General features: G+C 39.7%; 2 protein-coding genes and 1 pseudogene across 4 annotated transcripts in view; 1 reads left to right on the forward strand and 2 right to left on the reverse strand.

The window, feature by feature from the left end:
- Positions 1-12950, forward strand: part of LOC146484139 (uncharacterized) — a 49451-nt gene that overhangs the window by 14084 nt on the left and 22417 nt on the right. The window lies entirely within an intron of this gene.
- LOC146484141 (uncharacterized) lies at positions 14-3284 on the reverse strand. Its single transcript, XM_085105475.1, has 3 exons — positions 3118-3284; positions 1312-1457; positions 14-743 (listed from the first exon to the last, which is right to left on the reverse strand). The coding sequence occupies exons 1-3, from the start codon at positions 3278-3280 to the stop codon at positions 270-272; spliced, it is 783 nt and encodes a 260-aa protein (XP_084961601.1). The 5' UTR covers positions 3281-3284; the 3' UTR covers positions 14-269.
- On the reverse strand, positions 4582-7422 carry LOC146484142 (uncharacterized; annotated as a pseudogene).

A 12950-nucleotide genomic window follows, 5' to 3' on the forward strand; every position in this document is an offset into this window, starting at 1 on the left:
TCAATCTGTGATCCGTGATTTGCTATTTTTTCTGTTCGTGAACCGTGCAAGAGATCCCCCCTGTACGACCCTCTGTGTAGGACTTTTCTTCTATTTAAAGATTAATTGTTGGTAAATATTCCATAGAAAGTAAGCTGTTTTAATGGGTTACGTACAATAGATAAGTACTTTCCTCTGAGTTTCATTAATTATTATCTACTGTAGTCACCATAAAAACAATAAAAGGTATTTATCAATGGCTCTTTTACATGTATAAAAGCTCACTGTAATTACTCCTCATTGTTAACCCACTTCTCAAGGACCTCTGCTACATCCATTCGCTTAAGATCTTCATCCTTCAACAGCTCAATCAGCCTTCCAACAGTCGCGTCGCGTTTTGATGACCATGTTGACAACACAACATTAGTGGGGTTTTCTGACTGCTCAACAAACTTGATCTCATACCCATCTAATCCTACCTTTTCTGCCAGCATTCTAAAGTCATCAAATCGCAATTCTCGTCTGATGTTCAACATCAGGCAGACCCGGGAGTACACTTTCAAAGGTATGCACATTACCTTAGTTGAAAGGCGAGGTAGCTGCATGCGGGGACCTGCAGTTGGGGTCGCATATTGCTCCTCTACTCCAGTAAAGGGTGCTTGCAAGATACCATGAACTTCAGTGTTAATGTGCAGGACAACCAGCAGGAAGCTCAAGATGAAGATAGCATAACAGTCTGGTGGCAGCTCTTGACAGCTTTCAAACTAAAGAATGAAACAGAATCTTATTTTATTACTTAAATAAACTTGGTGTTACAATGTTTGTACCCAGTAACACATTATGTACAATGCATGCATTCGCTGATAGAAACAATTCAATTAAACCCATATGATTTGGTGCCTTCCAAGAACTCATGATACTGAAGGCTCAATTTGACTCAGTTTATAACTGTCTGACATATTTGTAGTTCTTCTATCTTGTATAGATGTATATACCTACTGCGGTTTTCTCTTCATAATTTTCTTCTTTAACTTAAAAAATATTTAAATTGTACAAATTTTTATTTCCCGGGGTCCCTAAGGATACCAACCTCATAGCTGAAAGGGATACCCTGGTTAAATTAAGTTACTTAGTACTTAGTTATAATATTACTTGCTCACTTACTTACTTTCTTACTATGGTAACCTGCCAGGAGCATTACTGTTGACACCCTCTGCAGTATTTAAGCTCTTTTTCCATACATATTTTGAACATAATTTCCATGCACAAACCTTATATGAACATGCAGCTGAACATTTTAATCAAAGATAATTTAACATCCAAGCCATATACCTTTCCACTGAAGTTTAATCCTTTGTCCTCATAAACCAAGAAATACAGGCAAACAAACAACACCAAACAAGTAAACAGGATTAATACTGGCTTCACTTTTTGGCAGAATTGTGTGATCCATTCTTTAAACCTTGGTTTAAATGGTCCTGCAATTATCAAAAAGACAGTTGACATAAGAAATGAGGAAACTATTTCAATTGTTGATTACAATCATGTAAATAACAAAATATGTGAACTTATAGTCTATTAAATTGCTATATTGCCAGGCACGCATGCAATGCCTAACAGGTTCGCTACAGAAATGTACGTGGCACATATCAAGAATTAGTAAATTATCAGAAAAATTTACTAAATCAACACAAATTGAGTAAAAAGTAAGTGAAAGGAGATACGGAAAATATAATTAAACTAGAACTTAAATTTAAATTTTTGGGTTAAAGACTAAAGAGACTCCAGCAACAGGAGAGAGTAGAAATACATTGATCATGAGTAAGGGTAAGCGCTGTGCCGGTCCATTTTTTTTTTCACTGCTCAACTGCTGCGACGAAGAATAGCTCTCCGAAGAATCCACCTTACTTTGTTCGCTTTCCACTGGTCAAAGACAACATAGACAGTCAGACAAGGACCACTATCGGCTCTGCCGGTTCCCTGACCGTGAAATCAGCCTTGCTCTGCCTTGAGACCGGAATGCATCATTTGCTAGCTGTTATTGGTTACCATTGAAACTTTTTGACCAATGAGAGGACAGGCACAAAGTTTGTCTGTATGCGGCGTTTTTGATTTCCGTTCCGACCGTCCGTTTCGCGCAAAAATCATACACAACTCTGGCCCCAGTTGTTCAACGGCCGGATAAGTTTATCCGCTGGATAAGGCACTATGCAGGGTCTAAAATATACTTTACGTTAAACGCTGTCCAAGGTTTTCATACACTTCCAAACATAACTGTGGTTAAAGTGTGCATATTCGCTTGTACAAGAGGAAACACTGAAATATTTGCACAGATTGAAACTCTCGGATAGTGACTTATCCACTGGATAAAGTTATCCGGCCTTTGAACAACTGGACCCTGGTCTTTCAATATTTCATACTCCTACGATTGCCGTAGGATTCTATAACATGCTAGGACCGTTTATCCCTGCGTTTATCTGGTGGTATTAAAAACTGAATCATTGTATAATGCTATTCAAGAGATTTGATTGGCTTAGCGGTATATGAGCCATTATACCATGTGCGGGAAATTGTGACCGTAAATTAATTGCCTTCTGGTTGTTCTTGCAAAGCGAAATCAGCAAGATCTAGCAATATTTCTTGATTGTTTTTAATAAAACAATTATTCCACTCGCGCTTGTTGGATATGAGATGATTATAGCCAACGAGACGCGTAGCGCCTCGTTGGCTATTTATCGTCTCATATCCACCGCGCGTTCGTGGAATAATTGTTAATTATGCACAACAAGTTTTACGTTTACTTGACACTTTTGCATCGTGGAAAAGCCACCTCGTAAGCTTGGCGAACAAGTGTAGCAACAAATTATAAAAAAAATAACAACAAGGTTAAGGATCACTTATTGTAGCTATCGGCATTAACCACAGCAAATACTTTCAATCTTCAAGTGTATTTATTTCAAAAAGCCATCACAACTAAATTTGATCACTTAAATTTATGGCCCGAATTATACCGCATACGTGTATGCGTTTGTGTGCTTACCTCTTCCAGCTTCTTGGATAATGTCTAACAGTCTCCAAAAATTATATACATAGATCACAAAGCAAGTAAATTCTGGGTAGAAATTGAAATTCACTTACTGGGCTCGTCTTCGGCGGGTTTTTCTGTACTGACACCTAAACCTTCTCTCACGATCATTCTCTGCTGCCTGTCGGCTTTCTTGGAATCGTCAGCTGAATGTTGTGGAATAAAGTCGGCACCTTCACCGTTGCATGAAATTTCAACTTGTGAGGATAAATCCATACTTTAGGAGGGGTTTTCTTCAAAATAAAAGTCAGCAGATAGTTGGGTACGGGTTTCCCTTTAGTGTCGTCTGAAGTTGTTGATCAGCTATCATCAGTGCATGGATTGGCTGTTCATTGGCTGGTTTAAGTTCCCGCGAAAAATCAGCCAATCAGCGTACTCTAGGCAATCTCGGTCAGACTCGTCATGCATATGCATTATTTGCTTTCAGTATAAAAATTGCGGTCAGCTCCCAGGTGATATTTGCGGGTTTTCTTTTTTGCGGGTAGAATACATATTACCACTATGTTGAGTCACGTGCCCAACGTTTGCGAGGTTTTTTTTTTTGACGTCACAGCAATGCCCGCAAATGATCCCGGCCCGCAAATGATCCCCGGACCGGAAATGATCCCCAAATTGGACCGCAAATGATCCCCGACCGGATATGGCCGCCTCATCAATAATTGTAGAATGAATGGAATGGACTCGGGAATTTGGACATTGTATTTAAACTTTATATACTTCATTTTTTTTTCTTATAACGCAACAATAATTTTATTTAAACGATTTGCATGCAAATTTTACTAGTTTAAAAATTACAAAAATTAAAAATTAGTGCAAAAAAAATCAATTGCCCTATAAACTGGAACATGCATGTCTCTGTTTTAACTTGTACGGTTACAACGCCGAAAAAAGGTACGAATTGTACGAAAATCCTATTTTTTTTTTTTGTCAAATAGGGCTAAAAGTACGAAATGAATCTTAACTGTACAACCGAAAGGCCGTTAACTGGAACAAATATTAAATAAGTCCATTGAAATTGTTTTTTTTTTTTTTTCGATACATCTGTGAAACCCAAGATTAAATGAGAACAAGAGGAGACGAGAATTTAAATGCTCTATGCAAACACAACAAAAAGTAAGAAGCAGGTCATTGATGACTTTAGCAATTTTTTAAAGAAAAGAAGACTGAAATTGAATTGCCTGTTTAATGATGATTAGACCTTAAATTGGTGAAAGCGCTTGCGATGGCCGTCAAATTTCGCCCGCTATCGTCGCTTTTGTTCTTAATCGGATCTTAGTCTTAAAGTGCCGGTGTGTTAATTTTATTTATTTTCTCACCTAAATTTACGCGTTTCATCCAAATCGAATTTTTTTTCTCAGAACTTCTTTGCGGTATGTGTTCATTCATATACAAATAAAAATAAAAAAAAAACAATAATAATAATAATCATTCAAGGGCACTTTAAGCATAACTTATCTCAGTCGTCCAAAACTGATGTCATCGCGTAAAGTCCGTAAATGTGCTAATATCATTTCGAGCTAATACGACTCCCAGTCTTCCTGTAGACAATTTTCGCAAAACACACTGTCGTCGGCATAGACCTGCAGAAGCCCATTTTCTCCCTCATAGACGCCTGAGGAATAGCTGTTGAACTTTTTCCCGCATTTTGGGCAAATTTGATCTTCTGTAATTCTTCCTTCGCCATACTTCAATTTTAATTCCTCGACTACATCCATTGTTACTGCGTCCATTTGCTGAAGGCTATGGAAGTGGCTTTCAGCTTCATGGCCCACCAAAGCAATGTTGTCGAAATCTGCTTCTTTTTTAGTGTGCTTACTTGGATACATTATGTGCAAGCCTTCTTCCGGCCTAACCTAGACACCACAGCAACCGGAATATCAAGCATGTCCACCAGGCCTAGTAAGGCAATATAATCGCCCCACTCGCCGTCCAAGGACATTCGTCGAAGGTACGTCTCTCATCCACCATGATTCACAAATTCTCTGAAGTGAATGCCGTCGGGAGTGGTTGGGTTACTTTTGAGAAAGCTTACCACATCAGTACGAAGTTGTGATGCTGTCTGTGGGGGCTTTCCCATACGCTTTAGTTGGTCGCTTATTGCATGAAATAAGCAGTTGCCGTCTTTCGGTGTCGGTGGCTGACGGTAACTGAGACCAGCACTGGTGACTTCTTTGTCAAGCTTACTTTTTGGCGATTCATTTTGGTTGGCATCGTCTCCAAACAACCACTGTAGGCTTTCAGGGAAATCCTGAAATCTGTTGGTTTCAGATGTCGCAAGGTTCAGCAAATCACTTGCCATTTCATCGCGCGGGTGATCCAGCTTTATATCAGCAGAGTTCCACTGTTCACCGGACATCAAATGCTTAGCAAGTAAGCAAGTAAAAATGCCACAGTCGGTTTTGTTCGTTTGCTTTGGGCAGATAGGGAAATCTTCGTCCCAGTTGTTTTCCTGGAAAAGTGCGCTTTCCTCAGAAGATAGTAACTCGCATTCATTTTTAATGAATTTGTTCCTAATCGTGTCTAAGACGGTCTTATACGAGTCAGGATGGCAGCTAGCGGAATCATAAATATAAATACAAAGGTTCAGGATACTTATAATCAGAAGGAACCAGTGCTCTTCGTGGGGCAAGTGTACCGGTATCATAATGTTTTCATACTCCCACAACGATTTATTGCCTATGTATTTTCTATAGGCATCGCCTCCGCGCTCCAAAGAGGAATACAAATACGAGCTTCCTAAGCCGACTAAGTTTACTTCCGATCGTGCCGCAAAGTTCTCATTTAAATAATCAAAGTAGAAGTTAATAGTGTCACCATTTAACTTTTCACCAGAGATTATTTGGTGTATGCTTGCATCCAGAACACTCTCCTTCCGACTTGCCTTTTGAAGTAACCCACGTACTTTGTCAGTTTCAAAGTGACTTTCACATTCAGCTTGTCGCTTTCGACTTTGACGAATATTTTCTTTGGCGATTTGTTGCCGCTTATTTTCCTCTTCTTTTGTTAATGAAGTAACGTCGTCTACTTTAAACCAAGCTTGTTTGTTCTTACTTGTGACTGGATCATTATACTCAATTTTATATTTGTGAACATTATGATCGGCGTCAATGATACGGCCTTCGCAGCCGTTTTTTAACGAGGTTTTCTTTCCTTTGACAGATTTCTTTGATATAGGGATTCGGAGTAAGACAGACTCTCCTTTATAATACAGCGAAGGAGGCTGACGTTTCAATTCCCTTTTTACCATTTTTTCCGCTGCGTAATTAGAAGATTTCAAAGCTTTCTGCCTTAAAACAACTCGGTCACTTGCTAAACTGTTCAACTCTTCCTCTGTGGGATCATCATAGTTGGCTTCATCAACATTCTCTTCTGGAACTTCAAAGTCTGTTTTTTCACCAAGGAACAGTTTATGTTTTGGTCTGTTAGAGGGGCGACCAAAATATACTTCAAATGGAGTTAAGAAGCCAAGTGAGCTGTGTGGTGATTTCTGGTACTCGGGGAGATTTTCCACCCAATTAAGATCATTTTCACAATTAACAATGTCAAACTTGATTTTTTCCTTCCAGGTTCTGTGCGAGCGCTCGTCTTTCCCTTGAGTTTGTGGACTGTATGCAGCACTGTTAATGATTCGAACATTTAAAGCTTCGCATATGGCCTTCACTACACCCTTGAACTCTCTTCCTTGATCACTTTGTAGAATTTCTGGGGGACCATGTTCGTTGTAAATATCAAGTAAGTTGTCGGCTACTTCGCTAGACTCTTTTGTTTGTAAAGGACGCAGAAATACAAATCTACTAAAAATGTCAATAACAGACATTATATACTTGTACGTGTCACCATCTATCGTAGCTGGCATACTCGCCATGTTCACAAGGTCAACCTGGTGCCTCTCTTGTAATCTGCACGCTTTAACTGGTCTCAGGGGAGCCTTGTTTTGAAAAAGTGGTCTCAGTTTTTGTGGTTGCTTCATGGCATTCAATTTTGTTTGAATGACGCTGCGGGATAAGCCACTGTAATGATGTGAAGCATGCATTTTCAACTTTCTTGCACCATCGCCTTTTGTTTCTTTGTACGTTGTTACTATAATTGGCGCGATTTCTGACTTTCGTACAACAATACAATTTGATGCCTTGCATACGATGCGTTTCGACGAGCAGCCAACCATAGGATTGTGGATTTCTTTTACTTCATACAGGTTGCTTTTCCATTTCCGGTACACTCTTTGCCTCAAGTTCCCTTCAGACTTCTTTGGCCAGTCCGCGAAGGTTCTTGTTCCGCTTAAAACACTGAAAAGTGCATCATAAACGTCATCGTCCAGCGGTAAATTTTTCCGCTGGGGCTAAGGAGAAAATTCATTAAATAACAATAAGTAATCAAGAAATGACTCATCTCGAAGTGTTCAAGGTTTGCGTTTCTGAACGGGACGAACCATTCTTTATTTGAGGGGAGCGTTTAGGAAACCGTTTCCCTACCCTCTTTTTTCTCTATCTTTTTGGGGGACTTATTATCCTTTGTATGAAAAGCAAGATATGCCTTTGCTTCGTTTCCCTGTGCAAAACTGATTTTCTTCCACAAATGCACCGTTTATGCGATTTAAACCCGTCCAAAAAGAAATTCCCGCAACAAAACTAAAACAGAAAAGACAATGTGCAGCAAAATCAATGGATAGCAGATTAACCTAACGCAACGTACATTCCAAGACCCTTTTACACCCCCCCCCCCCCCACCTCCCCGCTCTACATACACACACACAGGAGGCAGGGGATGCTCGACAAAACTTGGGTAGTGGGACGAGTTGCCCGCCTAGTCTCCCACTGTACGCAGACATTCTTTTGGCTCGTCACGTCACGCACTCCTCCCCAACGGTACATTCCCTTTTTTTTGTAGAAAAAGCCCCCCCCCCCCCCCCCCACCAACATACTTCGCTTTTTCAGCTTTTGTAAAGGAAACATTTATACGGGTATTCAGCTCATCCGCTTTGAACTTAAACCACCTAAAGCCGAACCGTAACCGAAATAAAGAACATAAAATAAAAATTTTCAAAAAGACCTTTAAAAAGGTGTTTCAGTCAATCACTTTCACAATCAGTACATTTCATCCAGCTGATACATGTTAAATTACACATGAATCTTTACTTAAAACATACCTCTGTTTTCTTTTCAGGCGTGTCTTCCTTGTCAGATTTGTCATTATCTCCTAGACCGTAAATACTGGGATAAAAAAGTGAAAGCAAGCGCAAGAGCAAACAGCAAACTCAACCGCGCCATTTCCCCACAGAAACCTCGTTTGAATTACGAGCTCTGTTCAGTCCAATATAGCTGTCCCTTTCGCAAGTGAGAATTGTTTCCTTGTTCTCACGCCTCGAAAAAAAAATCTCACGTGCACGGGTGGTCCCAGCTCAAGCTGTGAGCGATGATCATCTTGTGACGGTCTCTTGTGCAATAGCGTCACAGTGCAAGTATGGGAATGTTTTCCCATACTTGCGCCGTGACCGCTATTGCACTTTATAATCGGGCTTAGGAATTAGAAATACTGTAAAGTTCTTAGAAGCAAGGGATGTCATATTAATTAAGAACTTAACAGTATTTCTACTTTGAAACCCGATCGTAAATATTCCCATGACAAACAGTCATATTTTCGCAGTGACAGCTATTGCACAAGTGATAATCGCTCACAGCTTGAGGTTGGGCCACCTAAGCGTATGTACATGTTGGACTGTCGAAAGGGTTGCCATAAAGTAGGTTAATGCCACGACCTAGATCAAGGAGAAAAATTCAATTTCGTTTTAAAAGTCAAGTATCTTATCTAACATTTCTAAAACAGAGTTTTAAAATCTTGAAGCAAGAGCGAATTCTGACACGTTAAAATCAATAGCTTTTATTTTTTGTCCAAAAATTAAATATTGCCGGGTTAATTTTGTCTTTTAGCACAGTACGTTTATCGGTTTTTATTGTTGTTATAAAAGCCTGAGGAATTTGTCTTTTCCTCATATATCCGTGAACTGGCAATGGAGTCCAGGCCATTCCTTTATTTTTGCGGTACATTTTATTAGAATCACTTCCGGCCCGGGGATCATTTGCGGTACAATTTGGGGATCATTTCCCGTCCGGGGATCATTTGCGGGCCGGGATCATTTGCGGGCCTGTGCGAGATTAGAAAATGGCGGCCGCGTCGCTGTTGTGTCACTGCCATACTTCAAGCTTATTTTTATTGGTTAGATAAGCTTGAAAATGGCTGTTCATTTGGTTAAGGAGACTTTACATCTTGTCCTGTTATTGGAGAGGTGAGTGAATATTAAAGCTTATTGTTATTGCAGAATCCTGCGGAAAGGCTTTTCGAAGCGTTTTCGCTAGTCCGTTCTTTGAAAAAAAAACTTTTTTGTACAAATTGGGTTTGAAAGATGTGTTTGTTCGCCGGGCGAAACTGTTTTTTTTTTTCGACATATAGATAGTATGAGTAAACTTGGCAATTGACTCCGGAATAGCTTTTAATTCTAGAAAAACATCCAATATGTTAATTAAAAGTGACGCTCCGGCTACGAGCGATAGCAAGAACAATAGTCCCCCGGCAACAGGAACCGTTGATTCCTGGCAAAAGTAAGCGTGTTAATTAAGTTATATTTGGTTAACCCATTGGATAAAACAATATAAGCGCGAAATTCAAATGGTTGTACGAAAATTTCGAACCTTTAAAGTTCAATGTTCAATTGCACCGTTGATATCCACAGAATGTCTTTAATGTCACAAAATCTTTGAACATGCAAAGTCTGAAAAAAATTCTATGTGAGGAACTATGTTTCTTTTTGATACATCTTACCGAACGCAATTATTTGCCTTGTTTCCATCGTAATTTTGACAGATAAGACAATTATTCACCCAAGTTTATTATGTTGGCAGAAAATATTTCAGATCGTTTTCATTCTACTGCCAAAAAGAATATTGAACAGAACAGGGCAAGATTTCCGCACAGCCCCATACATTAATTATGCATACAGTCTTTGTTCAAAGGAAACAATAGGGATAACAATAGTGCGCCGTTGGGATTACTTCGCCTTGTTCCTCTTAGTTTTATATTTTCTTTCTAAGTCTATATGGGCTTTGCCGAAATCTTCGAATTTTAGGGAAAAAATACGGAAAATCTAAACAAAATTTGACAATTTTAGCAATTTTTACACATTTTAATTTGTCCTCGTTTTAAAAATGTTTAGAATTGAGTGACATGTTTTCGCATGGCCGTAAAAATAAAGGCAGATTAACCAGTGGTTTTTAATCGCGACTGTCGTAAACTATCAAAAATAAAGTATTTCTTTACCTTTCTTTTTGTTTTACGTTCTATTTTTGCTGCTGTCGTTCCTAAAATAAAGCCAGAGGTTCTCGCTAACATAGACGTGCGGGCTTCATGTGTTACGGTATCTGATATTTCGTCTTCCTCCGGCGTATCTCGAAGAGCGCGTAGAGCGCTACAATGCTTTGTCAGTCCTGGTGAACTTCGTAAAGGCTGGCATCTTACAATATACGCCAATATTGCTCGTCTTTAGGGCATTCTTGCACCCAACTGGCGGACATTTCACGGACGGCACGTTTAGATTGTGTTCCTTGTACTATTCTGTTCACCATTCGTAATCCGCAAGGATATTGGGCGACTTTAAAAGGTGATTAAAGGCTTGGAACGATGGGCGAAGGTCAGTCAAATTATAGACGTAGTGGCATGGCATTGACGTAGGGGAAGCGATCGACGAAACAGCAAAGGACGCAAAAATAATAAGACGACGATTCGGAGCACAAGCAACAACTACACGATTTGAAGTCGGCCAAGACTCGTTAATGCTCTATAACTCACTATAACATGGTTGCATGGGGCTATGACTAGGAGAAATACACAAACCGAGACTGGCCAATCAAGGGGCGAAAATGACGCATTTTCCCGTGAAAATGACAAGGCAAGTGCAACGCACAGGAAAAAATTACCTCTGTATTGTTATGTAGATTTTTAAAGGCTTACAAAAAATAAAATATATTTGTTGAGGGGTAATTTCCAACAAATCCCTCGTAGTCTAGTGGTAAAGCAGATGGACAGGGAATCCAACGCTAACAGTAAGACTTCAGTTCAAGGCACGGTATGGTAGGTAGACCGAAAAAAAAAAAAAAAGAAAGAAAGAAAAAGAAAAGCGTTAGGGGGCTGGGGTAGAGAAATAAAGAAAATGGGATTGGGAAAATGGAGAGAGAAGAGGAGAAAAAGTCATGACACGACGAAACCCTCTTTTATTGACGCAGTAAGTATTATTTGCAATGTATATATGCAAAACACATGGGAATAGGTTATTGTCTTTTAAAACAATGAAGCGCATACATAATTAATACATCAGCATGCATAATTAATGTATGGGGCTGTGCGGAAATTTTTCCCAGAACAGTAACGCGGAATGAAAGCAACAATAAAGTTTCTTTGCGGGCATAACAGGCACTATTGAACTAATAACAGAGCGTTCACTTCACTCATTAGTCTTCAGGATCTTCGTCGTTATCCGTACTGTCCGAGAAATCCCAATAATAGTCTTCGCTGATTCCATCTAATCTCAGGCCAATCCCTTGCAAACTCGGGAACGTCTTGAAAAGAAACAACATTTCTTTGTCACTCATTTTTTCCCCCAGCAACAAATGTCTATAACGGACGCGAAGGACAATAGACACGCTATGGTCAGGACACCAAATTGACTGTTGTAGGAAATGTTCACACTTCGTAAACTTTGCAGTTTGTATTTCGCATTGAAGATCGCCTCCTCCAAAATGTTCCTACAATTTGCGCTGTCTAGTGTTATTAGTTTCTGTGCTTCCGTCGTTAGTCTTCGAAAATTCTCATAACTAATTGGTGTGCCTGCAAGACTGAGCTTTTGAATTCCTCTAAAAAGCCGAAGTGAGACTTTCTGGTATAACTTGCCAGTGTTGCTCATGTCCAAAACACCACAGCTTAGTAGAGCTTGCCCTACGCGTATCGAGCGATTGCCACGAAACACAAATCTCCACCAAGAATAGCACACTCCCGAGACGGCTATCAGATCTTGTGGCCCTAGAACTGGCACAAAAACCAGCGCCCAAAAGAAATAATCCGCCAATGTTAACATTCTCAAATCGTACAAAATCACTGCTAAATGCGCGTTGTTTGTAAACGGCATCGACGAACCCTCGCAGGTCAAAACAAAAAACTAAATACAACTATTTACAAATAAGAAATGATATTTACAAATTTTAAACACGTTTTGGCTCCATCAAAAGGGAAAAACACCGTCAAACTTCGACTCACAATATGGCTACCGCGTGTGTGTAACCTTCACGAATGTTGTGTTGTGAAATAACTTGGGACGCTCACGTACGATTTTTGCACGAACACACGTCACAATGCTTCGTGACGTTTTCTTTCAGTTTCCGATGTCCACAAGGATGAAATCGGTAAATATCGTGGAAAAATCGTAAGCCAAAGGCTTTCGGCCAATCAGAACGATGCATTATAATTAGTTAAGCCAATTATTTGTGGTTGAAAAAAACATTCTGTGCATTCCTTTGCTGTGCCGCTATCGCCGTTGTCCGGAGAGTTACTTAAAATGACGGTGAGGGTAAAAGACGGAATGAGTTCGCGGAATGGCATGTGGCATGGCGTGCGGAATGGCATAATTATGCGAAATACGATTTACGCGGGAAATAAATTAACTGAAGAGCGCGTCATGTTTTCGCGCCAATTTTATAAGAGCAGCAGCTTTTTTGATGCTGCGGACTCTTGCTGAATATAACAGCAATTCGAGGATGAGATCGTCTGATCGTTGATTTGGAAGAAGTGAGGGTAAAGAAAGCGATGAAAACTGTTTATATTTTTCGCATTCAAGGAACTATGA

Source organism: Pavona decussata, unplaced genomic scaffold (genome assembly GCF_977016875.1).
Source record: "Pavona decussata unplaced genomic scaffold, jaPavDecu1.1 SCAFFOLD_37, whole genome shotgun sequence".
NCBI classification, from domain to species: domain Eukaryota; kingdom Metazoa; phylum Cnidaria; class Anthozoa; order Scleractinia; family Agariciidae; genus Pavona; species Pavona decussata.

What these genes read in the sequence shown, in the direction of transcription:
- LOC146484141 (XM_085105475.1), bottom strand. Translation starts at nt 3,280, where the DNA reads ATGGATTTATCCTCACAAGTTGAAATTTCATGCAACGGTGAAGGTGCC. An exon ending in ACCCGCCGAAGACGAGCCCA is followed by an intron (nt 1,458 to 3,117) that starts GTAAGTGAATTT and finishes TGATAATTGCAG; the next exon opens with GACCATTTAAACCAAGGTTT. An exon ending in GATTAAACTTCAGTGGAAAG is followed by an intron (nt 744 to 1,311) that starts GTATATGGCTTG and finishes TTCATTCTTTAG; the next exon opens with TTTGAAAGCTGTCAAGAGCT.